Raw genomic sequence first — 27,104 nt, forward strand, 5'->3', positions numbered from 1 at the left:
GAAAGCAAAGCTGGCTTGAGCTTCTTAGCTGTAATACTGAGTTACATCTTGCAGATCAATCATAATTTTTATGTTGGACCTTCTTTGACCCACCACTAGGAGAATGATACAATTTTCCATAGCAAGATCCCATCACTCTGGTTCCTGGGTGGCTTAACATCTATGCTTCAAATCCAGACAAGTGGCAGGTGTCCAGGAGCTCCAACTAGAAGGGAGCAGAGAGGGGAGAGGGAGGGAGGCAGGTACCCTTGCTTTGGCAATCAATCAGTCAGATACAAGCTCTGCCTCTCTTTGCACTCACCACTTGCAAACTCACTTCCCTGGGGACACACAGAGTGCTCCAGAGCTCTGATCTGCACAAAGCTACAGAGAGCTTTACTGCTAACAAGACACTGGATTATTAATGACACAGTCTGCTGGCACTGACACACACCAAACACTGCTGCAGATCATCAAGGTGAGTTGTCAGATATTTACATTTGCAACCATGGAATGGAACCTCTTTCTACTAAGGCACAAGTTACAAAGGTTCAGAGAAATTACTTTTTTATGGGGTGGCAGATAAAGAAAGAAAATATACAGTATAGTTTTTTGGGCTGTACACATTAAACATCTAAACACATATATTACTGCTAATAAAACATATACATACCTATAATATTTTGTGTATAATATGCACACATGTACAATAAGTATGTTTAATTTAGAATTAATTTTTCAGGGAAATGTAATACATGAGATTATAGTCTACATATGTGGATGTATAAAATATAAAAACCTGAGGGTATTGCATGGTGATGATTATTATTATTATTCATGTAGCACTAACAATTTACGAAGTGCTTGTTAGAAAAAATATATATTCAAGGGTTATTGACAAAAGTAGAATTGACAGACTAAGACAAACTGATACATTAGGTAAAGAGGTCCCAGCTTGCAAGCTTTTGCTGAAACTTCATTTTGTATCAAACAGAAAATAATAATAGACATTCCAATATTGAATTTGAAAATATTAATTTATTCCAAATGAGGGCATGATGTTTTCTGAAATTTCAAAGTGATTTTTATTTGGAGAATTGTGTTATATGATCTACTGCCTGAATTTTATATTTCTTAATTAAAAATTCCATTTCTATTCTGCATTCTGGTTTCACTGTTTACTGACTAACAGAAAGAACATGGTTTAGAATAAAACTCTGAATATTTTATGCTGAAAAAGTGTGTACTGCAGTAAAAACACTATTTAACCCCTTAAGTGCCAAGGCTTTTTTATATTTTACTTTACCTTTACAGATCAGAGCCTTTTTTTGCACTTTGCTATGTCAACTGTGATTTCCCTCTCACTCATTTGCAATATTCATACATATAAAGCAATAGTTATAGTAGCAATATAAAGCTAGAGTAATAGTTATAGAACTAATATATAAAAGATGATTAAAATATTTTAAAAAATCTTAATTTAGTTTAGGGTTGCTTTCAAAAGATAGGTGTCATTGCTAAATAACAAATAAAATGTTAAACAACATCCAAGTACAGCAATATCTGACATGCAGTTTTATTCATTTTTTGAAAGACCTCTTACAGCATTTTTTATTAAATTTTTTTAGTTATTCTAAGAATGGTACAGAAGATCAATGACTATTTTATGTTTTATTAGTTTTTTGTCCTTTTTTTCTTTTTTATTATATTTTTTTTTAACTTCTTTTTTAACTGCCCTTATCAGGCAGAAATGCGGTATGACTAGACATTCTCCTGGGGTCTTTGTAGGCCATTCGCCATTTGGTAACCCTCCGCTGAACTCTCCCCAAAGAGTCAATATCCTACTGAAGAAGGGGGTCTCTGGAACTGTACACAGTCTGCCAAAGATCTGTAAAGTGACAGAACCACCTCCTTCTTCCTGCCAAGCACCCTGATTGCTTTTTGTGACACTTTTTTTGCAATGTCTGCTTACCTTTAAGTCCTCAGAAATAATCTCTCCCTATTCCCTGTGTTCTGTTGTCAATGACTGAACAGTGTCCCCAATGCTATATTCTGATAAGTGCATTCTTTCACATTTACCATTCTTCTAATGTACTTAAATCACTTGTCAGTTGGCTTGTTCCACCAGGAACGTCTACCCTGTTGTAGACTTTTGTAACCTCTGCCAAAAGACGTACTTTACCATTAAGATCTTTTGTAATATTGCTAATAAACATTAAAAAGTACAGGTCCCAATATTGATCCCTGGGGTATCCCTTTAGTAACAAGACCTCTGATTATACACCATTAACTCCAACCTTCTGTCTCCTGCCACCCAAAATTGCCTTATCCATTCAACTATTTTAACATCAAACCTATGCCATACTGAAATCCAGATTTGAGTTTTCTGTTCTCAAGGAGCATCTGCTGATGTGAACCATGTCTCACAAAAAAGCAATTTTGAAGACCTACAGTGAAGGAAAAAATATTTTACCCCCCTGCTGAGTTTGTATGTCTGCTCTCTGACAAAGACATGATCAGTCTATAATTTTAATGGTAGGTTTATTTGAACAGTGAAAGACAGAATCACAACAAAAAATCCAGAATACACATTTCAAATAAGTTAGAAATTGATTTGCATTTTATTTTACTTTTGATTTTTGAAATAAGTATTTGACCACTTTGACCTAGTACTTGGTGGCAAAACCCTTGTTGGCCATCACAGAGGAGGTCAGACATTTCTTGTAGTTGGCTACCAGGTTTGCACACATCTTTTGTCCCACTCCTCTTTGCAGATCCTCTCCAAGTCAAACATTCAGCTCCCTCTACAGGTTTTCTACGGGATTAGAAAATTGTTGCTTTGGCCGTGTGTTTTGGGTCATTGTCATGCTGGAATACCCATCCACATCCCATTTCCAATGCCCTGGCGGAGGGAAGGAGATTCACACCCAAGATTTGATTGTACATGGCCCCATCCATCGTCCTTTTGATGCGGTGATATTGTCCTGTCCCCTTAGCATAAAAACACCCCTAAAGCATAATGTTTCCACCTCCATGTTTGACGGTAGGGATGGTGTTCTTGGGGTCATAGGCGGCATTCCTCCTTCTCCAAATACGGCGACTTGAGTTGCTGCCAAATAGCTTGATTTTGGTCTCATCTGACAACAACACTTTCACCCAGTTCTCCTCTGAATCATTGGCAAACTTCAGAGCAGAGGGACCTTGCGGGCGCTGCAGGATTTCAGTCCTTCACGGCATAGTGTGTTACCAATTGTTTTCTTGGTGACTATGGTCCCAGCTGCCTGGAGATCATTGACAAGATCCTCCTGTGTAGTTCTGGGCTGATTCCTCACCGTTCTCATGATCATTGAAACTCCACAAGGTGAGATCTTGCATGGAGCCCCAGACCGAGGGAGATTGACAGTTATTTTGTGTTTCTTCCATTTGCGAATGATCGCACCAACTGTTGTCATCTTCTCACCAAGCTGCTTGGCGATGGTCTTGTAGCCCATTCCAGCCTTGTGTAGGTCTACAATCTTGTCTCTGACAGCTTGGGCAGCTCTTTGGTCTAGGGCATGGTGGAGAGTTGGGAATCTGATTGATTGCTTCTGTAGACAGGTGTCTTTTATACAGGTAACAAGCTGAGATTAGGAGCACTCCCTTTAAGAGAGTGCTCCTAATCTCAGCTCATTACCTGTATAAAAGACACCTGAGAGCCAGACATCTTGCTGAATCATAGGGGATCAAATACTTATTTCTCTGAGTAAAATGTAAATCTATTAATAACTATGAAATGCTTTATTCTGCATTTTTTGGTTGTTTTTCTGTCTCTCACTGTTCAAATAAATTATAGACTCATCATGTCTTTATCAGTGGGAAAACTGATACTAAATCAGCAGAGGATCAAATCATAAAATATAAAAATTACATAAAATATAAATACATATATAAAATACACATATACAGTGAAAAAACTTCACTGTATTTATGTATTTTTTATATGTATTTATATTTCATGTAATTTTTAGCCACAAATATGTTTGCTGGGAGCTCCTGTTTTGTGCAGAAAATAGTAGCCCTTTACTAAACAAAACAGTACAGGGGTTACAGAATTTGGTGTAAAGTTTTTTTTTTAAAAAATCCTTAAAAAAATTGCGAAAAATGAATTGGCCTATCAGGAGGAACATTTTATTAAGTACTATGAGTATAATTTTATTGTACTTTAGACTTTGAAACCAGAATCACTTTTTTATATCAACTTCCTTTAAGTTAAATTCAGTGGGGATCTTTGAGAGTTTGCAGTAACTTCCTGTCAAGGTCGCCACGATACTGCATGGTAGGCATCCATCGGCTGTTTATCAAGTCTATCAGAAGTATAATTTGTTACCCAAAACCAATCGCACTGGTGCTGTACAAATGTAGACCTTACAGAGAATGGCTGTTAGTAGTCATTTCAAAGTACCCCAGTGCATCCAGGTACACTTTGTTTAGCAAAAACATTTTTCTAAAAAGTCATTTTCAAAAGAAAGAGGGAGAAAACTTTTCTCATTCTTTCGCATTCTTTTACGTCACGGATCATATTTTTAGATTATTTTTTTTTACATTTCTTGTATCATTTAGTGGAGTTTCCTAAATCCCATGTCAGACATTTGTACTTTGATCAATATACATATGAAAGGTCCAATGAATCTTGGCAAAGGTTTTATGCAAAAAGATCCACGAGAGGTCACCTGGGTTGAAATCGTAATTCTTTTGATGTGTCCCATCCTATTACTTAAGCTATTTAGATGAATGCTTAATAGTTCATTTGGAGAACATTAATAGGATTCCTTTAAGCATAGTCTAAAAGCATAGTCTAAAAATGTGCATTTTTTTTAGGTAGACTAGATAGTTTTCAATATTCCAGTGATACTGATCTTTCACAACTAACTTTGACCCTCTAATTTGGATTTATGATGACTATATTGTTGAACCACTTCAAGTAGATTTTCCCCTCTAAAGCTGAATATCACAACCCTCAGGCAAGGAGACAAATAACGACAACCACAGAAAGCCACATCTGGATCACTGGTATCAAGCAGGATAGCAAAATTATCAGATTATGACAGAATTACACAAGATTCACTGACTTTGTAAAACGAGGAATGAACCATATTTAGACAAAACAACCTTACATGCACACATCCACACATATCTGTGTGTCCAAATAACGAATTTTGTTTTCTCTAAGAGACAAAAGACATGTTGTAAATAATGTAGATACAATATTTTATCATATGCTATAATGAGATCATTTCTATCATCAAGAACTGTTGATGAGTACAATTTGATGTCCTGCTGCAGGAGTATCTGGGAAACCAGAATCCTCTGTAAGGATGCTATAAAAATTCTCTTTGCACTGGTATCAATGTCAAGGTAGAGAGCATGCCCTCAACAAGTTTAAAATATATTTTTATCTGGAAGGACATGCGCCAAACCATTCTGGCTATATCTGAGAAAGCGTATTACAAACCAGTTCTCTAGAAACTTTGGACAGAACAGGGGAGATTTACATAAATCCGAAATTATATTTGTGTTGTTTTTGAAATCATTTACTTTTTCTGTTATTCTGTCATTTCCAAAGACTTTTTGGTAGAGATTTTCTCATAGGAAGTTTGGCTGTGGCTCTAATTTACTACCTTGTTGTTTTTGAATCTGCTCTCTCAACTGCCCAAGTTACTTGTGTTGTGAATGGATTTCGCCACAGGAACTGTTGACGGATGTTCACTTTAGGTGGAAATCTACTTTGCGGGCCAAACAAAACTTTTTTTTTTTCAATTTTGTCTTCCAGAAGTACTAAAAAAATGTAATGTTTAGCATTGACTGAATCTCCACCTGTAGATGTGAGATGTATAGGTTAACGAGCAAGCTATTCCCCATACTACAGGGTATGCCTTTAGAGTTTTGCCTCAGTTCTTAATATGTATAACTGTGTTTGAATTGGTTTTTACATATGAGTACAAATGGGATATATTTGTCTTAAATTGTGACGGCACAGATAATACATTGTCTTCTTACACCATTATTGAATCCCTCTGTATATATTTACCCCAATATTTAAATGTGGTGTTGTACATAGACAGTTTTTTTTTCCAACTTTCCTGGATTATTATATTATTATGTACCACTATGTTTCCGTTCTTGAAATAATATAACGTTTTGTTGTATTCTCTTGTTGAAGAAACTTCTTGATCCCCTTTGTCCGCACTGCTTAGACCATCTCAGACATCACAGAATAAGTGTTTGCTTTAAGGTCTTGTAATTGAATGGGACCACACACAATCACACCTATCACACAGCATTCTCATCACACCTATCACACATCATACCTCTCTCCCCATCACTGGCCATCGCTGTGTACTATGGTGTGTAGAGCTTCACTGTTTCAATGTACATTAGTATGAAATGGCAAGTGGAAATGGCTACATTGTATTTAATAATTGGGCAATTAGGCACATTAACTCACAAAACAAGATGGCATTTACAGTACACATTAAAGCTCATATTTCAGAGTGGCATTGTATATATTTAAGCTCTGAAGATAAATGGAATGGGCCATAAAGTAACAGATAAAAATATGCATACTTTGGCTAAATTAATTTGAAAATCCCATGACTGGCTGCAGTGTAGAAGACAAGAGTTGATGCAAATGCTAATTTACTGATACATCTGTGTTTTGTCTTACTTAAAACAGATCTTCCACAAGCCTTTTCAGTTAACATCACCATAACGCACAAGAATGAGGAGAAGCTTTGCCTACTCTTGCCTACTGTTTCTTCTCCTGATGGATGGATGCCGATTAGAACATATAAAAAGTTTGTCAATCATTACTTTTTTTTGCATTTCTGTAGGGTTTATGTGGAAATAATTTGACACATTGCATGCTGAGCCTCTTGAAATGTTTTAGAGAACTCCACGTCTGAAAACACAACTTATATGTATTTCCATAAACAGCGTACTGCTAATATATAATTCAATGGAGTTTAAACACAGTGTATTTCCATTCATTAACTTTATGAAACTTTATGAAAGTCCAGTCCTCTTTGTCCTACAAGGAGGCCCAATTTGGCCAACATAATGTAAAGTTTAATTGGCAAGATTTATTGAAAGAGTTACCTATGTATCATGTGATATGATTGGTTGTTGTTTCAGGAGAAATCTGCCAGGGGTGACCACTCAAATTGCATAGATAAATTGTTTAGATAATATTTGTAACTTCACCTCAGCTGACACTGTTTTGGTAATAAATGTAACGGTATGTCCCCTTTACTTATATCACCTTATTCGCCAATGTTTCCTTCACAGTTAAATCTTCTTTTCCTACAAAACTTCACATGGGTTCTAGTACTCTTTTTGTGATTTCATTAGTTGATCTGCTACTCAGCATTTCCAATTCCCCTGGAAATAAAAACCTGGAACTAATCATACAAATATACCCAGAATCTTTCTCTGGATTTATTGAAAAGTTAACTTCGATAAGAAAACTGTGGTCCAGGAAAAACAAATAATTGCAAGGTTAAGTAATTTGTGGAAACAGACCAAAAATGTAAGCTATTTATTCGGCACTTTCAACACGTTTATTCAAAGGATTTGTTTGATGGCCAATATCTAGAATCCTAACCTTAACGTAGCATTGTTTTGTTTCTTTGTTATATTTTTGTCTAGCTTACCAGTATACAAATGTAGGTGTGATTCATGATAAAGAGAATTTGACTTAATGGTCCTTCAAGAGACTTTTGTAAATAATGTCAATGCATTGTATATCTGTGATATGGACAACCTGTTTTCTGACACGGGCAAAAGAAAGGAAGAAATTATATGACAAAAAAGGTGTTGTCACAGACATTATGGATGCCCATGAGGGTAACGCTTGAACAGGGCTTTTTACATAGATTGGCAGCTATGTGTAAAACATAAAAACTATAACAAAGAAAATTACTCTGGTGCAAAGTTAATAAATGACTTTGCATTTGCAGTCTGTCTGTTCATCTACATCTGTCTCTGAGTGTTTGTACACACAGGCCTGTAGAAAGTCTGTGGAAAGGAGGCAGGAACAGACCGGTGAAATGATATCTATTCTTCTGGACAATGCCAGACATAGATTTGGAGAGGACTGAGGAGGACATGCAGAATAGATTTACACACCATGGTAACTTTAGATTTGAATTTGGTTCATTTGTCAAGGGGGTAGTAGAAGTATTATTAAACACTCATCTACAGACACCAGACAAGCCAGAAGGCTTGTTTTTCCCTCAGAAATCTCATGGTGCTGCCACAACCACAAGGGATTCTGCATAGGCGCATGCAAATACGGTCAACAATGATCACCTAATGCTTCTACTACTCCCTTAATTTTAAGTGGAAGGGTTTTCCCATCACCTTTACCCACTTATGTAATGGTATTGTTCGTTTGTCAATAAATTCATTTTCTAATGGCGTGGTTGAGTGTGGGACAGGGGAAAACATTAGTGATAGTCAGCATGGCTTCTAAAATATTTCCTTTATGCGTTTCTACCGAATGTCTCATTTTCTTAATAAAATATTAAATATTATTAACCAGGTTGCAACTCATTAGTTTATTATGCTGGTTGCTCATTTTATTTCATATTAAACCTTTATAACATGGTAGCTATCGTTGTGAGTTTACCTGTGTTGACCTGAAATATTCTTAGCATCTCTCATGTTTTACTTACAATATTAAGCGGCAGTCCATACCCTAATTTTAGTTACTGTAACATAAAGTGTGCTAGGATTTTCTAAAGGGCAGAATTGGCTCACTGAGCGCCTGCCTAATTTATTAGGAGAAGAACGTTTCACTTACAGCTCCAAGAACCAAAATATGGCACTTGCAAAGGTCAACGTCATTAACGGTAGGATTATAAGAGGCTCCGGAAAGTTTATGCTTCCTCCTCTTCCTAGCAGGCCGGTTCATGAATCACTTCACATCTGATCTTGTTTCCTTCCTAGAGACTTAAGACAATGACTCAGCCCGAGGCTGAGGATACAGAACTTTTTCAAATGCTTCTTTAGCTTCAATATGTCCATCGAGCTTTGTACACCTCCCCTTGGGAGGTAAAAGAACCACTATCAGAAATATATTAAATACAATGATGGTCAGAGTAGGGCTTAGAATTAGATGACCAGAATTTTCTGAGGGACATTTTTTACTGCAACTGTATTAGCAATATTGGGACAAAATGCAGATACGTGGATATGTTTTGTTGTTGTTACTTAAAGGGGAACTCCCGCTGTTATATTTATTGGTAGTATCACGTTAAAATATGTTTTTAGAGGTATTGAAGTATTTCTTTTTTTTTAAACCAGTTGTATAATATGTTTACAGGCAGCTAGAATATGTCTGTCGTGAATAATACAATGGCTCAGTAAATTGGACACTCTGACTAATGAAAGTCTATGAAGTAACAGGCTTCATTAGAATTGCCATAAAGGACAACCACCCAAAATGTCACATGACGAACAACAATGGCAGCCTGTAGGTCTGTAGATAAAGAAAATGTATTGGAACAAAATGAGATAAAACAAGTTTTTTGGTCAGTGATACCCTATATTCCTGTATGCTTTATTTTATGCTTTAGGAGAAAAAAAATATTTTACATGACAATTCCAACTTAAACTCTGTGTTACTGATATATTATTAGAGAAAAATATAGTTAAAATGATACAATTTATTGGCTAACTGATATATTATTGAAAAGTGAAATGTGGGGGTTTTCCACTTGTCTTTTGTCAACCTAAATTGCAATGGTACAGTGCCACCTATCTATTTCTCTGTGACCGCTGATAAAACATTTACATTTCTCATAGATTGTAAATTGTATATGGATTTGTATGACATCAATCTGAAAGAGGTGACTTTGTGGCATACAATACTGTTATTGTATGTAAGTATATTTTGTTTGCCCTATAGTTGTCATGCACCATGGTAAGTAATAGGTGTGTTTCTTAATCTGAAGAGCATAGAATTTTTCTGTCTGTCTACTACTGGTGGCATAAGGTCACATTTGACCTTTGTAATGACAGTGGCACAAGTGGTTCTAATACTGTCATATACTCATAATGTTTAAGTAACTACTGGATTGAATCTATCCACATTTGTTGAGCATTCAATATAATCTCCTACAATGCTCAGTGGCATATAATTAAGTGCATTTAAGTGGTTCCATTTCTATTCTACCTAATTGCAAGGTGTTTCTTTCAACTTTCTGCAGTGCATTGAATTTCTTTAGACATGACTGGAGTATTCCAGAGAACTTTTTATGGCCCAAATGTATAAAAATTTATCCATTAAAGAAGCGCTAATATTCTGTATACCTTATTGAGTCTCAAAGTACCAGTTGTTTTTTACTCCTTTAAAGCGTTTTTGTTCGTGGCCAAGAATCCACAATTGCTATTTGTGGTTGTTGAATCTCAAACCATGTGTTTTCAACCACCGTTAAAACCAATTAAGGTTAAGATGGGTCATTTAATGAAGCCCTAGCTCTTTCAGAGCACTGCAAGGTTGTTAAATTTTACAAATGCTTATTAGCTGTGAATATGTCTGTTTTATGCACTTCCAGTCAGCGATTCCCATGTGCTACTTTGGTAAAGCTAATCAAGAACTGTGATTGTAGACATTAGGTCACAAGGCTTCAATTACTCATTTTATGATTGCACATTTAGCTTGAAAGAGCTTGACACCTCATATCATATACCAACATTATGCACTCCGTATTTGCTGCTAGAAGAGGTGCCGTCTGCTTTTGAGTGGCATTATGGAAGATGGTGAATATCTTCTTCGTTAACCCTTGACATTTTTGGTTCACCTTTCCACTTACATTTTTAATTACCTGTTTCCTAAACAGTTATTTGTGAATTAAGAAGGCGACTCAGTAAACAGATACTTTCACTCTGTGAAAACCTAACCCCTACTTTTATACTTTTATACTTAGTAGAAACAAATATTTTTATTAAGACACTAGTCAATCAAGACTTGAAATATTCATTCTGCACAGATGTGCCTTAGATAAATGTTTTCCTACTGCCAGGCACCAGTTTGAGCAACATTGGCCAACCTCCATCACACTGAGCCAACCGATGAGAAAGATAGAAGTTGTATTCCAAAAATAACTAAGGGGATTCAGTATTCCCAAACCTACATTACTACATATTCACTGCCAGGTTTCAAACTAGGCAAAAGGAGTATGGCTTGGAGTACTGATTTTCAAACGGTTTGAAATGCATGAGGTATTTTTAAATCCAAATTAGACTTGTGCATTTGCCAATTTTGTTAATTCCTACAAATCTCCAAAAACAAGGAGGAACCCCAACAAAACAAATAAAACCAAGCATACTGCTCTAAATTTTCATTTGTATTTTGTTGCGTTTTTACTTTTACTCTTACGCTCACTCTCTCTCACACTTGCTCTCCCACACTTGCTTTCTCACACTTCCATTCTCTGACTCTTACTCACTTCATCAAACTCTCATTCACTCTCTCACTCTACCTCTCAATGTCTGCCAACCATTTCCATGTGCCTGTCTCTTTTTTACCCAGCTCCACTTGCTCTCTTGCCTCATCGTGTCTTCTTTCCTCTTTCTTCGTCCACTTCTTCCCGGTATCGGCTCCGTTAACCAGGCCTCCTTCATCAAAATTCTCTGCACACACCTAGGTGGAAGGGAGGAGAGGCTGTCACCATGGGGCACGTTGTGGCTCCAGCCTTTTTTGACTCAGGAATAGGCCAGAATAATAATATTACATAAAAAATAAATAGTACTTGGTACACCAGTCATGGAAATGTTTGCCTATACATTTTAGCGAGTTTATCAGTAGTGCAGCTCAAGTGCTTGGTGAATACATTTTTCGCTGACCAGCAGTGACTTTAACTCAATTCCCTTAAACTGAGCCCCAGGAACGTGGCTCAGGATCATAATTTAAGGGAAAAACTGGGGATAGCTATCAATGCACCGCAGCAGGATTCAATGGAATAAGAGATTTTTTGGAATATATTTTAGATGAGGTTTAAAACAGAGATTTTTTACATTCTAGGTAAACCAAGTAAGAGTTTGCTGAATACACTTTTAAGTAAACAATGATATTGTTATTTTACAAGAGTAAGAATATTATGGTAGATGACAACTTTTAAAAAAAAGCACAAATGTAATGTTTCCTGACAGTTTTCTGAAAGCGAAAGACAATATTGATGTTATGATTCCGTTTACTGTTTATACACCTTCTTCCGCTTGTATTTTATGTAGTCTTAGAATTTTATTTGCAAGCCATAATATTATTTCCTGGTTTTCCGAGCTGTAATAATAAGTGTACAGCTATGCCTCTCGGCTGCTTTTGCCTTCCTTGGCTTTGGACCGAGGTAGAAGGTGCCAAATTGTGAAAGGTTTTCTTTCAGCTGAAGTGTTTGCCTCCTTGGTAGGCTTCACAGTAAAAGGTGCTGACAGCTTTGGGGTACCCTCCAATTTCACTGACAACAACACTGTTCCATGAGGTTTGTTTAGACGCTTGAGACCAACAACATTAGAAAGAAAACTTGAATGCCAAAAGCCACTTTTCTAGAGATCCCAAACATACATTTTATTCAGTTTGTATGCATTTGGTTAAGGATAGTGAAACAGCCATACTAAGGGATTCTATTTCCATTGCAATGAATAGGTGAATGAATGCAATATCTGTTATTATTGTAGACCCAGAGACATACTGTGTATTCCAAGACAGAAAATACCACCTTGGAGAGAGATGGCATCCTTACCTGGAGCCATACGGACTTGTTTATTGTGTCAACTGCCTGTGTCGAGAGGTAATTTTCTGGTTTATATTTTGTTTTCCTGATTAAATGGTGAAGCCAGATTAAAAATTGATATAAATATAAGACAACAGATTGCACTCCATCTGTGAACTAAACCCATGTGGCAATCAAAAAGTTAGCTTAATCGGTGTAATTGTGCAGGAAATACCAGTTTCCATCAAACACTACAATTCTAGAAAGACTCATTTACACACAAGAGGCCCAAACCCATTGGCCTTAGTGGACAGATATACGTGGTGGGGGATTAGTATCTCTCAAAACAAAAGTAGGAAAAAAAAAAGAATCTGTACATACGCATAAAATGTTCCACACCAACACAAAGGACCAGTGTTATAACAGAAATAGATGTATTGGTTAACAATGGTGTAATAAAAGTTGGCAATCTTAGAATCATAGAACTTAAGAATCTTCTAGCCTATCCAGTCTATCCAAAAGGTTATTTCAGAAGGAAGGTTTGAGCATACTTTTCTATTTGGAGACCATAACACTCATAGAAAGAAAGATATGCTCAGGAACCTGAGACCTTAAACACACATCACATGTAAAATCCCATTTAGACTTCTCTATATGTACCAAAGTGCAGAACAAAAAAGTGATGGGAGAAGGACTTTAACTTAGGCCATGGTGTTCTGTGCACTGAATGTGATGCCATCAGGAGCACCACAAACCAGAGCTCTCTTAAGTACCAGACTGCTGTTTCTTCCAGAGGTGACATATTATGTACCAGAAATCCCAAAAGCCATTCATATTATTATGTTATATATAATAATATATAATACAGCCTACTGATACTTCCCATATTCTACTGCAAGTTATGTATTACTGTACTGTAAAATTATTATATTTATGTACACATGGTAGTGGCCCAAATGTAATTATGTAAAAAATGAAAATAAAAGCTAAAACTTTGGAACTGATTACTATTCACTGTTTAGTAAATCTGTCTGTTCACCCTTTGCAGGGTGGGAATGTTCTGTGCAGCAGAGTGAGATGCCCAAGTCTTCACTGTGCCAATCCAGTGTACGTCCCACAGCTGTGCTGTCCACGATGCCCAGGTAAGATTCCAATCGTCTCATATCTTCACGTAAGACTGTATTGATCTGAGACCTTTTCCAGGAAGCACTTTAAGTACCCTGGGGCCCTGGAACATGTGAGACGTATACCAGGATTCTGCATATTTAAGAATATGAACATTACTGGCTATCTGAAACTACTGGGACCAAAAAAGATCTATTATTTCATTATGATGCCTTGAAAGTAAGATGGTGATGAATTTTCATATTAATAAAAAAAAGTTTATTTAATTAGATTTTTCCTTTAACGCCTGATCGCCTACGTCCGTTTAACAGACACAGTCAGATTTGTAGCTCTCATTATGAGTTGGATGCAGACTCCCATAAAACACAATACTTTACTGGCACATTTTAGGTATAACTCAGTGTGTATGACATTATGCAGAGTGTACGACGGTTGTTCTTTGTAAATTTGAAACAGAAATCCCTTTTGTTACATGACCATCTCTGGATGTTTAATCCGTAGTGTGCCAAGAGATGCGTTGGCATTCAGAATGTTAAGGAATCTCGTCGTTTCTTTCTGCAGAGGCACCTTTTTGTCTCCTCTGCTGTGTTTCTATATTTAGTTTGACCTCTGTCAAGTGGCAAACAGTTTTACTTTATATGGAGAGTAGCAAGCTAGCTGTGATTTCCAGAAATCACACTAAATTAAAATCCAGCAATTATAACCTGACCAAGCTGTGAGATATCTGGGCCATCAGCCAAATGAATAGCTGGTGTTTTAGGAAAAAAATAAATCAGGACTTGAAAAGACATCCAATGTTAAGCAAAGGTAGAGTTTAGTTTAGCAGTAAAAATCACCCACAGAGACCAATCATTGATATAATGAGTAATATTGTAGTTCCATGCAATCATAGCAACTGAGCAATTAAACTACATACATCATGTAGTATTGAAAAATAATAATAACAATAATACTAACCATAAGAAAACGAAGAAGAAGAAGAAGACTTATATACTTACTATTTTATATTTAAGAATTATTTTAATGTTTAGGTTTCATTTGTGTCAGATCAGATGTGTGTTATTTTGGAGAACGGGTAATAGATTCATGAAGAGAATGGGCAGTCAAAAGTACATATTCAAGGATCCGGTCTGGTGCTAAATAAATAAAATATACATTTGAATACCAGATGGGCAAAGATATCACATCTACTGAATGGCCAAATGTATGCGGACACGTGACCATCACATCTACATGAGCTTGTTGGACATCCTATTGAAAAATGGTCACCCCCCCCCCCATAACAGCCACCATTCTTCTGGGAGGGCTTTCCACAAAATGTTGGTCTATGTCGGTGGTAATTTACACCCATTCAGCCAAAAGAGCATTTTGGACGAGAAGGCCTGCCTTGCAATCCGTTTTGCAATTCGGGCTGTCACCAGTCCCAGTTTCATAGGAACAGTCCTGGAATAAAGAAGCCCCAGGTCCCTTACGTACTTCTGGTCCTGGAGACCTCTGGGATGGTGGCGAAGACAAGTTTCAAAGGGGTAAGGTAACATTGAATTACGTGCCCCTGCAGTAGTAGCGGAGTAGATGGGTTGGAGACGGGCTGAGGCGTGTAAGTGTCTGGTTATGTTGGTATGTCTGGTTATGTTGGTGTTTGTGAGTGTCTGGGTGTGTGTCTGGTTATGTCAGTGTCTGGGTATGTTAGTGTGTGTCTGGGAATGTTAGTGCGTGGGTCTAGGTATGTTAGTGTATGTGTTTCTGGGTATGTTAGTGTGTGTGTTGAATATGTTAGTGAGTGTGTCTGGGTATGCCTATGTCTGGGCTATGTTAGTGTGTGTGTGTGTGTTAGTATGAGTGTGTGCCTGTGTATTAGTGTGAGTGTTTGGTTATTTTAGTGCATTTGTCTCTGTATGTTAGTATGTGTATCTGAGTATATTAGTTTGAGTCTGGGTTTGTTAATGATTGTGTTTTTAGTGTAAGCGTCTGTTACTGAGTTTGGTTGTGTTAGTGTGTTATTGTGTGTACATTAGTGTCTCGGTGTATGAGTTAGTATGAGTGTGTGAATGTGTTAGCGTGAGTGTCTGGTTATGTTAGTGTTGTCTGGGTGTGTTTGTTAGTGTGTGTCTTGGTGTGTTAGTATGTATGTGGGTGAGTGTGTTTGTTAGTGTAAGTTAGTAGTCTGTCTATGCTAGTATAAGTGTCTGGTCATGTTACTGTAAGTGTCTGGTTATGTTAGCGTGTGTGTGTGTGTTAATGTGCGCCTTAGTGTGTGTGGGTGTGTTAGTGTGTGTGAGTCTGCTGGTGTGTGTTGGTGTGTGTGTATGTGGGTATGTTAGCGTGAGTTTCTGTGTGTGTGTGTGTGTTAGTATGAGTGTCTGGATATGTTAGTTATGTTAGTGTTTGTATGTCTGGGTATGTCTGTGTGTGTTGGTGTGAGTGCATGTGCGTTCATGTGTGTGTTAGTGTCTGTATGTGTGTGTGTGTGAATATCTGTGTTAGAGTTAGTGTGTGTGTCTAAGTTTTTCTTACCCTTCTTTCATCACCTCTCAGTTTTTCTCTATTCTGTCTCTTCTTTTCTCTAATACCACCCTTCTCTCATTCTTCTCTACTCTTCCCCCTCTCCTTTTCTCTTCCTTTTTCCCATTTCTTCTATCTCTTGTCTCTCCTTTCTCTTTGACGTTCATCTTCTTTTTTTTCTATTTTTTTATCTTCTTCTCCCTCTCTCCTCTTACTTGTCTCCCACTTACCAGTTTTGTCTTATGTGACCAAAGGATGGCACAGCTATATACATTTCTGGAGACTGCAATCTTTCCAACAGTGACACATCAAAAGGAAATAGAAAGGGAACCCTTTATCTTATCATAGGGTTTTTGTCTAATCAATATTTAACCCTGTAAATTTAGAAAACAGTCTAAGAAAAGGAAAGTCTAGCACAATGGACTAATATTACCCAACGCTGCACTCTGCACTCAATCAGATAGACATAGAGATAAAGGAGACTAAGAAGACCCACTTATGTTGTACTGCTTTCCTAGATACTGTATATGTATTTTTGTTTCATATCTTTTGGACCTTTGTTTAGAAAATGTATTTCTCTTTTAGGAGATGGCATGGTGTCCTGGGAACATCATGAACCAGAAACATTTCGTCAACCAGCAAATAGAGAAGCAGTGAGTGCATAGGTCTCATTTTATTTCAAATCACATCACAGATAATGAGTCAAATTCATTGATCATAAGCCGGAGAGTTTGACATCCTCTGGACTCTCTTAGAAAGAGTTTGGCATGCTCTGGACTTTCTGTCATGTTCCCAAATTCTACAGTTAATATTTCATTGTAGTACAATGGTACTGATTAAAATAATAATATAAACATATTAGAATTCCACTTATTGTGTGCCAGTGGAAGGAGTGATATTCACCTACAATCATCATTACTTTTCCTTCCCAGTGGAATGCGATCAGTAAAAAAAATATCTTTTAGCCTACATATAATAAAGAAAATTAAATAAAATCTTCATAACTGCATATAACTAAACTGGATTTTATTCACACACTATAAAGGCTTATATAAAAATACCCCACTAATATTTACTAATACTAATTTCCCAGTAGCTTTACACATATACGGTATGTTAATGTTAAAAAGAGACAATATATGGAATATGGAGAAACTGTTGTAGCTGACAAGTTGTAATGGTTTCATATGCATACTGAAACGCATACTGTGCATTATTCTTTCTGGCTACCGACAATATGTGAATTCTCCCTCTCGATGTTCTTATGTAGAGACATTCTTATCATCGCTCTCATGACTACACATCAGGCTCGAGCTCCGGCAGACAGAGCTTGCCCAGATATCCCAGCACAAGAAGTAACCGCGGTGTCCTCTCAGATCCACAGCAAGCTTCGGGAACCATCGTGCAGATAGTCATCAACAACAGCCACAAACACGGCCGAGGTACACATCACACAAGCAATACGCTGTAAACCTGTAAATCCTGGAAATATTATGGGCTTGTAATTATATATATGATTTATAACAGCAATAGAGACAAGACTAGTTATTAAAAAATGAGGACAGAGTCTGTTCCGTTTTATCTCAGAGAGAGAGGATACAGTGAACATTCAAAACTGACATCAAATTTTGCATTAAGACAGATGAGGGTTTTATCTGTCGAGTATTTTCTTCTGATAATAACCATAATGCATTTCAATCTGTTAGTTATTCAAATCGTGCAGAATTGTAGCTTAGTTTTATAAATCTGCTACCACGTCCTATAAGTTATTATAGAAAACAGTCACTTTTTTGATAAAGTAGGAAAGTATTACCAATTGTTTCTGCAGAATTATACAAATTTTACAAATCTTGTTGTTCAGTAGAGTGTTTCATAAAAGCAAACTAAAAACTGTAGGATATGCCTGGTGGGGGCTATAACTCGCCCCCTTGTGACTAGCAATGAAGAACTGTGTGTTATAGTTTCTTTGTGGATAACAAGTTTGCTGACTAACCTTGTTTATCAGTGTTGTGCATTTTCTTATTGTCCCACATTATAAAGATTGGCCCTAGTCTTTATTTTATGTATACATCTGTTTTTTTTTTTGTTCTGCAATCTATAATCAAATAAGTAAAAGTGCATTCTGTGCTTAAATCACTTTGGCTTTCCAATGTTTACAATGCAGTATGTGTCTCAAACGGGAAAACATACTCCCACGGAGAGTCTTGGCATCCGACCTTGAGAGTGTTCGGAGTGGTAGAATGTGTTCTCTGTACCTGCAACTTCACCAAGCAGGAATGCAAGAAAATCAGCTGCCCAGAGCAATACACGTGTAAATATCCTCAGAAGATAGATGGGAAATGTTGTAAAATTTGCCCAGGTAAGTTCTCAGCTTGTATGGATTTTGCAACTTAACTTCTTGAATCTTCACTAGATTTTAAATGTAGGTAAAATGTAAGTTTCAAGACTTTTCAGTTCCATCTATCTCTGATAAAGCCAATATGTTTTCTTGTCTATATCGTCCGCGTTCTATAAGTAAGCCAATTAAGAAATTGATTCCATAAGTTGCTGCTAAACGTTTCCATGCCTGCTCTTCATATATGAAGTAAATTGTTACAGCCATGACCTTGACATTGGACTTTATGTTATAAAAAATTCAAATCAATTAATGTCTTGGTGAATATATCATTAAAACCGTACATATGGGCCGGCTGTTAACGTCATGGTGAAGTATCTCTGATCAAGAAATCATCCTGAAGATGATTGTTGGGGAGGCACCTTCAAAGCTTTGTCTCTGATATAACAAACACTATTTGCTCTTTATGTCAAAATAAATAACAATTCGAATATGGAATGTGATTTTTTGAATCTGTAATATACTGTAAACTTGTTTGGAGTGTTGTCACATATATCATGATATCCAGGGAATAAAGAAGCATTTTGATGGTTAGCTACAAAAAACTTGTGGAATATGAAAATGTAATTCAGTTGGGTAAAGAATGTTGCTAATTGTGTTTTCTTAATGGTTTTCTTTGAAAAACATGGAAAGTCCCAGCAACACCCCCCTTCACGCATAATACTGTAGTGTATGTCAACCAATTTGCCCCTTTGTCCCTGGTAGGTAGAGCTAGCTTTCACTTAAGTCATCAACCTACTGCGCCATTTTAGAGGTGCAAAGCCATGAGTTCATTTTTAGTTCCACTTATGTCTGCCAAAGCCCTTTCAAAATAGCCCCACATGATCTTGTGTATCTGTTATAACCTTTAAAGATACGTTTTTTAAAAAGTGGAAAAATCATTTATCAGTCAGGTTACAAATAAAGCTTGAGTAGCAAACCACTGACCACAACATATATGGCCAGTTGAGCAGATATGAAAGCTCTCGATAAGCTTTCAATGATTTATTAATCAATAGATAGTCAATCTAAATATAACCGCTTTATTACGCAGTGTGTTACAGATCCTTCTGGCAGAAACAAGGTTAAATTGAGAAATGTTGTAGATTCTGGTTGAATTTTTGGATAAATAACAGCTTTCCTTGGCTAGTGAGAATGTCAAATTCTTGATGGCTTTCCCACAGGTCAACTAAGGATAGACTGTGCCCAGCTCCAGTACATAGATAAAACAATTATGTCTATGCTATTAACTCCACTGGTCCATATCACAGATTCAACTTTTGGCATAAACAAGACTTTTAATAACGAAATCAGATATTTCAGACAGCACAAGTTAAAGACCAAAGCCATGTGCATTTTATGAGTGGCCATGTTTTTTGTAAAGGTATCATAAGCAACATGAATGGCCCAGTATTTACATACCATATTGAAAAAGAAGGATGTTCTATAAATGTGCTCTTCTCCAGTCCTGTTGGCATCTCTTTTAAATTTGGTGGTTTTCTCCCTTTACAAATATGTATTTGCTTTTGACATTTCTACTCTTCTCATGTGTCATGAATGTTTGAGTCTGTCATGGAAGGAGGACCATAGCTTCCAGACCAGAGCTTGGGAAGATAGTTAGATGGGCTGGTAGATGATGGTTTGTATTGTTATGATGTATCTACCATTAAAATTTAATTTGGTTTTGCATGAATGGCTGTCCCCTTGTGAGGTGAACTTGGTAAATTACATTTATGTGCATTTTAGCTCTTTCCAAGGCAGTGGTATGTGTGAGCTTGTAGAACACTATCAATGGTCTTAATTTTCCTGATATACATGGAGGTATTCCAAGAAAATACAATGAGGCCTTCGATAAAAACAATGAGGCTCTTTCAGTCTATGGGCACCTCACTGATCCTACATGTTTTAGTTGAATGCACAAACCAAAGTATAAGACTGACCCAGCAGTGTGCTTCTAAGTCACTCCTAAAAGAAGAACAGCAGGGAAGAGAAGGTGGGCTTATAAACAACTGTATGTCATTTTATCAAAGCCAGGAAAGACTGCATTATTATGATAAATGTGGCCAAAACGAAATTAAACTGCTGAGAATTCTAAAGCAAGCACAGCATGCCATGTCTCCATTTTATAATGAAGATCAGGGGCATACGTTTTTAGTTGTGATTTTGTTCTTTCTTTGTAATCTTGCTTTATAAGGAGAAAAGGGGAAAAAATATTGTTCTCATTGAGCATAAAATACAGAGCTGTATACAGTCATGTATGTTAGCACTGGCAAAAAAATGGTAATCGATAACCTCCCTTTATCTTCAGACTTGGAAGCTACCATTATTGTCAGTCATGTGATATTTTGAGTGACTTTCCCTCCTAAACACCACATTTAGTATGGCGCCTGCTAACTCTTCGTGTTCGTCTTCGTGTTCATCTTCGTGGGAGAAAAAATCTTCGTATTCCGCGAAAATTTGTGTAAATTTTTCGTGTTCGCTTTTTTTCTTCATTTTTTGCCGTTTTTGGTAAAAGGGGTTAATACAGGGTTAACGTGGTACACATTACGCAGCAACTTTGGCGCCATGATTTTAAATGTCCTTACGAGCAACTCTATTGGTCGCCGTTAGGGGCCTCCTCTGCCATCAACCAATGAAGTGCACCTGTACTTCATTGGTTGATGGCAGATGAGCCCCCTGCTGGCAACCAATAGTGTCGCTGGTACAGACTTTTAAAATCCTGGTGCCGCAACTTGGCCACGAGTTAAACGTCTGTACGAACGACCTATAGAGTCGCTTGTACGGACCTTTAACTCTTGGAGCGTTCTCCCTAGGCCAAGTTGCACCGTCAGGAGTTAAAGGGCCGTGTGAGTCTATTGGACGCCTGCAGGATTGGTTGATGCCAGAGTAGGCCCCTGCAGGCGATTGCACGGCCCTTTAACTCCTGACGGCGAACCTACGGATTTCCGCTCCTGTTATCTACGCAGCATCGCAGGAGCGGAAATCCGTAGGTTCGCCATCAGGAGTTAAAGGGCCATAAGAATGACTCTATTGGTCGCTTTAACTCCCGACGCGGAACCATTGGTCTCCCCGCTCCAAGAGTTAAAGGCCTGTTCGAGCCACTCTATTGGTCGCCAGCAGGGAGCTCCTCTGCCATTGGTTGATGGCAGACAAGCCCCCTGCCAGTGACCAATAGAGTTGCTCGTACAGACTTTTAAATTCCTGGTGCCACAACTTGGCTCCAAGAGTTAAAGGTCCTTACGAACGACCAATAGAGTCACTTGTACCGACCATTAACTCTTGGAACCGGGACCCCAGGCCAAGTTGAGCCGTCAGGAATTAAAGGGAGGTGCAAGTGAGCCTGCAGGGGCAACCAATAGACTTTTAAATTCCTGGTGCCGCAACTTGGCTCCAAGAGTTAAAGGTCCGTACGAACGACTAATAGAGTCGCTCGTATGGACCTTTAACTCCATGGTCTCCCCGCTTCAAGAGTTAAAGGTCTCCTGGCAGCAAACCTACATATTTCCGCCCCCGTTATCTACGCAGCATCGCAGGAGTTAACGGGAGTGGAAATCCGTAGGTTCGCCGTCAGGAGTTAAAGACCTTTTTGAAGCGGGGAGACCAATAGAGTTGTTCGCATGGCCCTTTAACTACTGACGGCGAACCTACGGATTTCCACTCCCATTAACCCCTGCAATGCTGTTTTGATAAGGTAGGCTAGATGGGGAAGGGACCAGGGAGATTAGTAAATGAAGACGAACACGAAGATTCTTTGTGTTGTGTGTCTTCATCTTTGTATATGTTTTGCCGGCGCCATGTTCGTACACCCTGCGTGTTCGTTTTCATGTTCACCCAAATGCGAATGCACAAGTCTAGTAGACACAACTAAGGTAGCTTGGTTTATTTAGAAGGTATAAAGGGAGTTACCAACATTTATGTATGGTGTGAATTTTTATTATGTGTCAGTTTGTGGTCTATTTTTCACCTTTATGTTTTTTGAAAACCTGTCCTTAACACGTAGCACTGTATAAGTTAGATATATAAGTATACACTCCCATGAGTAGGTGATGTTCTTATCCCCATTACAATTAAAGCCTGCTTTTTCCAGGAATGGAAATACAGATCAATAGAATGTACATAGCAACCACATAATTCTAATACTACCCTATTCTGTAACGAGAGTCATGGAAAATACTGAGATAGATTATTCCAGGAATACCATTAACAGTGTGTTTATATACTCATACCAAGCCATCTGATGTAATGCTAGCTAGAATTTGGAAACTTGTATATCTAGATTGCAAGATCTCACAAGCATGACCTTCGCTAATTTTGTATTATTGTGCATAAACTTGTACTTGAGTCATTAGACTCAAGAATGTATTGTTTTACATTGTCCTGCTTTATGAAATAATTTATAAATAAATAATGGTAACTTAAATCAGATGCTTAGGATGCCTGAAACTCAAGGGCCATCCATATTCTTTAATAAAAAGGACACAAAGATAAAACCTGAAAAGGAGATTGTAAGAGCGCAAGAGCGGGGAAATTCTTCTTTTTCTGTACAACTTTCTTCACTTGTTTTAATCATTTATTCACGTGTTTGATGTCAAAGTCAAATTTTATCTTTTCACGATCCCCTAGGCTGACCAGGGGGTAGCTGTGCACCTGGGGGTGGGGCAGATTGCCTTCTTGGTGATCAGGCCCCCTGGTGTCCTGCTGCTCGCTGGGCCGGTTACAGAGGAGACTGTCCCATTTACACTATGGCAGCTATGCATTAAAAACACAGAGTGTCGGGATATGATATCATATCCTGCCCCCCTGTAGTGAAGATGGTGGCCACTGAGGGGGCTGCTGGGGGCCCTTCTCTTGGTCAGACCTAGGGCAGTGACAAAGGTATATATAAATGCTTGAAATACAACCGTTTTATTTTACCAGTATACCAAAACATTAAATAAGGTTTTGGTTGCTATACTAGAAGGCAGCGTAAAAAAAGGATAATCTGGGGCTAGCAACAGGAATCAGCTATCAAGGCAAAGAAGAGCTCTATTAGGCACAATAACTGAGAACTGATTAGTACTCAGTGCCGGTTTTTAAACCTGCCGCCAGGGGGAGCCCCACCCCCGTGCATGACGCCATCAACGCACGTTCTCCGCTGTCTCCATTCGGCCATGCGGCCAGAGAATGAAGAGGGAGCTCTGTCAGGGTCTCGGCTGGGGATCCCGACAAAGAGCTGCAGCTTTGGACATGCTCTGACCCAGTCATCTAGGCATCACAACTTGGCCCTCGTCAAGGTCCCTCAGATCCTTACTCTTGCCCATTTTTCCTGCTTCTAAAAAATCTTTGAGGACGAAATGTTCACTTGCTGCCTAATATATCCCACCCACTGACAGGTGCCATGATAACAACATTATCAATGTTAAGGCTGATCGGTGTATAATTCCATATCTTGCTCCTCCAACAGCACCTAATTTAAAATGGACTTGCTGTCAAAAGCTTGTATAATCATTAACTGAAACAGATAATAATATTTTAATAATACATGTGTGCATAATATTTTTTTAGTTTCTTGGGTTTAATGGTCATTTGGTCCATACGTAAACATGTAAAAACGTAAGAAGCTCATGACTTGGAAAGTGGACCACGTATTTAACTGAATAATTTGTTCAAGCAGCAACTGTTAAACATGTTTGCCTTGACTGCAAACTCTTAAAAACAGAATAATTTTGTTTGCTAGAAAAAAAAAACCCCTTCATATTTCTCCTAAATGTTTTTCAACAGAGGAGATTTCTGACCCTCATTCTGGAGATAAAGACTATCCGTGTGGTGACGAGACGCTCCCTGTGTTCGAGTCTGTATTACTAGAGGAAGGGGAGACGGTGAGGAAAATAGCAGTGGTCACGGAGGACCCTCCTTTAGCAGAAATTCATGTGTGGACAATACAGAAAGGTAATAAGATATTTGGGTGTTATCGGGCTGGAGCATGGACTTCTAGCACTAATCTGTGCTTGACATGGTCATAATCAAACGCATTCTGCCTTTCATCTTAATACAATGCGCTTTTGTTCTTTATAGGTGTCCTGAGCCAGTTTTACACAGAAAAAATGTCTAGGAAAGAATTTGAAGAACAGCAGGAATTCAAACAGATAACAAGAACTACACCAAGTGAGTTATTAAAAAGAAGCCATTTAAACCTATTCTGTGCCATTGCAAAGCTATCCGGAAGCCCAAATTTGGTAGTGAAAGGGTTATGGTAACGTATGCACTTATGGTTGACGTGGTATATGACTTGGTATATGTAGTCACAAGCATGGTCACGCGATCTGTTACATTGCAAACAGTGCCAGAAAACATAACCACACATTTTCATAAAATATGCTGCATTTTGACTGTAGAAACATTGGTTTTATTGTTTAATGTACAGCATGTACATATTGCTCTGTTCAGTAAGTTTGAGTTCTCGGTGTACTTATGGGGGCAAGTTGACTAACTTGGCAGAGCTCTAAGAATTAAACCAATGCAAGCAGCAACCCATCTATTCATAAAAGTCCATGTGCTGTTGAGTGCTGTCAGTTTTCCTTTCGGTTTAACTCCGTTGCCGTTGTCAGCAGTAAAGCTTCTCAGTTGAGTCAGAAGCCAAATTGACAAATTCTGAAGTTCAATTAATGGAGTTCTGGGTCAACCCACATCCTTTTGAGGATTTAAATTGATAGTTTTGAGTACAAGACTTTTCTGTGAAATTTCTGTGAATAGACACGTTTTGTGCTTTCAAAGCTTTAGCAGTTGATATGAGTCAAGTCAACATGAACTAGGGTCAAGTTGGCATTCGCGTTCACCTTAATGAATAGATGAGCTGCTCATTTTCAGCCAAATCATTTGAGTTGCCCGAGCAATTTGACTGAATTGTCACCAAGACATGAGCCTTTTGTAAATACCATGTACTGGACACATTTTAAAGGACTGTGTACTTGCAATGCATATAAATATCACTGTTGTGCCATATTATCACAACAGTACTATGTTATAAATTGTTTGAAGAAACAGTTTTCTGTAACATGAAATAGATAAAATTATGTAAAGCTAAAGATGAAAATAAGGACATTTGGCTTCGGGGAGAGTAGCAGAGAGGTAAGGGGTGCCTGAGGTGTTGACGTGGGCCATATGTTACAGCCAGTGCCTTAGTGCAGGTAGGAGCTTGGATCCATGTGTATGGGAGTCAGTGGCACTCACAGATAATTGCGTATGTTTATTTGTGAATGCATCTCTGCATATATGTTTAGACATTTTGCCTTAAGATCACTAAAGAGGGACTCTACAGGAGAGGAGAACTTCAACATATCCTGCAAGAAGGTCAGAGGTGACTCTGTATAATGAAATGAAAATGTGAGAGATATCTTAAAACTTTATTTAGGTATAATCCATAATCTCTAAATAATATAGGGCCAACTCAGTTGTTCTTGCAGCGAAGCTCACTGGGGTTTACCCTTGAAAATGCATAGTGATATCAGTAAGTAGAATACCCCCCCCCCATGAGTGACTGTCTATGTTATGCAAACTAGCAACTCAAGAAAAGATTGTTTTTATCTCTGCTGCCATAATATATATAAATATTTCTGTTAATGATGTCTTATCAGTCAGGTATGTGGTTGTGATGAGCCAATGTTGTGCATAACATGTATGTTACTCTGCATTTTACTTTATAGATATTGGCCATTTTAAAGGGACCACTACATTTTATCTAATGCAACATTATCTATGGTCATTGGATTAATGTGTAGCAAAACCAAAAATAAACACATAAAAATCACCAATTTCTTGGGTTTTTTTTAAGGCCAGTGGAAAATCTTCAGTGAGGGAGAAGCACAGATCAGCCATATGTGTGAAACGCGAGTTTGCCGGACAGAATTGGAAGACTTGGTGAAGGTTCTGTACCTAGACAAGCCTGAAAAGGGTCATTGTTGAGAGCCAGAGTCCTAAAAAGAAGAGAAACCCGGAAGCCGACTGAAGACATTGGATTGCGTGCCGGATTGCAGGGTGATTCTGCTTAAGTCAACATTGTCGCCAAACCCAGAATGCAAGGACTATTAAACATGATGTGTTGCAGAAAGTAATTGGCAGATCCAAGTATGTAGGAGTCTGTGAGCAGTTAAATGCTTCCTCTTATGCCTTAGAGGGCTGGCATCAGCTCTGAAAAAACACAGGTTACTTCTTTATGAGAAAAATGTTTATTTGGAAAGTTAATATTAATGGAATAAGCATAACTTAGGTGAAGAACAGAATGGCCAAGATGTACAAAATACATAATGTGCGCGTACGAATATGTGTGCATCGGTGCCTTGTGTATGTAGCTGCATTTTGACACGCATTGCAAATAAAGCGATATGCAAATTTGCACA

General features: G+C 37.9%; 1 protein-coding gene across 1 annotated transcript; it reads left to right on the forward strand.

Moving 5' to 3' along the window:
• Positions 1 to 317: 317 nt before the first annotated feature.
• Positions 318 to 27,104, forward strand: CHRDL1 (chordin like 1). The gene is made up of 10 exons (XM_053472646.1): positions 318 to 457; positions 6,692 to 6,812; positions 12,694 to 12,806; positions 13,777 to 13,870; positions 16,941 to 17,008; positions 17,626 to 17,797; positions 18,520 to 18,714; positions 24,490 to 24,657; positions 24,784 to 24,873; positions 26,540 to 27,104. The coding sequence occupies exons 2-10, from the start codon at positions 6,737 to 6,739 to the stop codon at positions 26,668 to 26,670; spliced, it is 1,107 nt and encodes a 368-aa protein (XP_053328621.1). The 5' UTR covers positions 318 to 457; positions 6,692 to 6,736; the 3' UTR covers positions 26,671 to 27,104.

This window comes from Spea bombifrons, chromosome 8, assembly GCF_027358695.1.
Source record: "Spea bombifrons isolate aSpeBom1 chromosome 8, aSpeBom1.2.pri, whole genome shotgun sequence".
In the NCBI taxonomy this organism is placed as follows: domain Eukaryota; kingdom Metazoa; phylum Chordata; class Amphibia; order Anura; family Pelobatidae; genus Spea; species Spea bombifrons.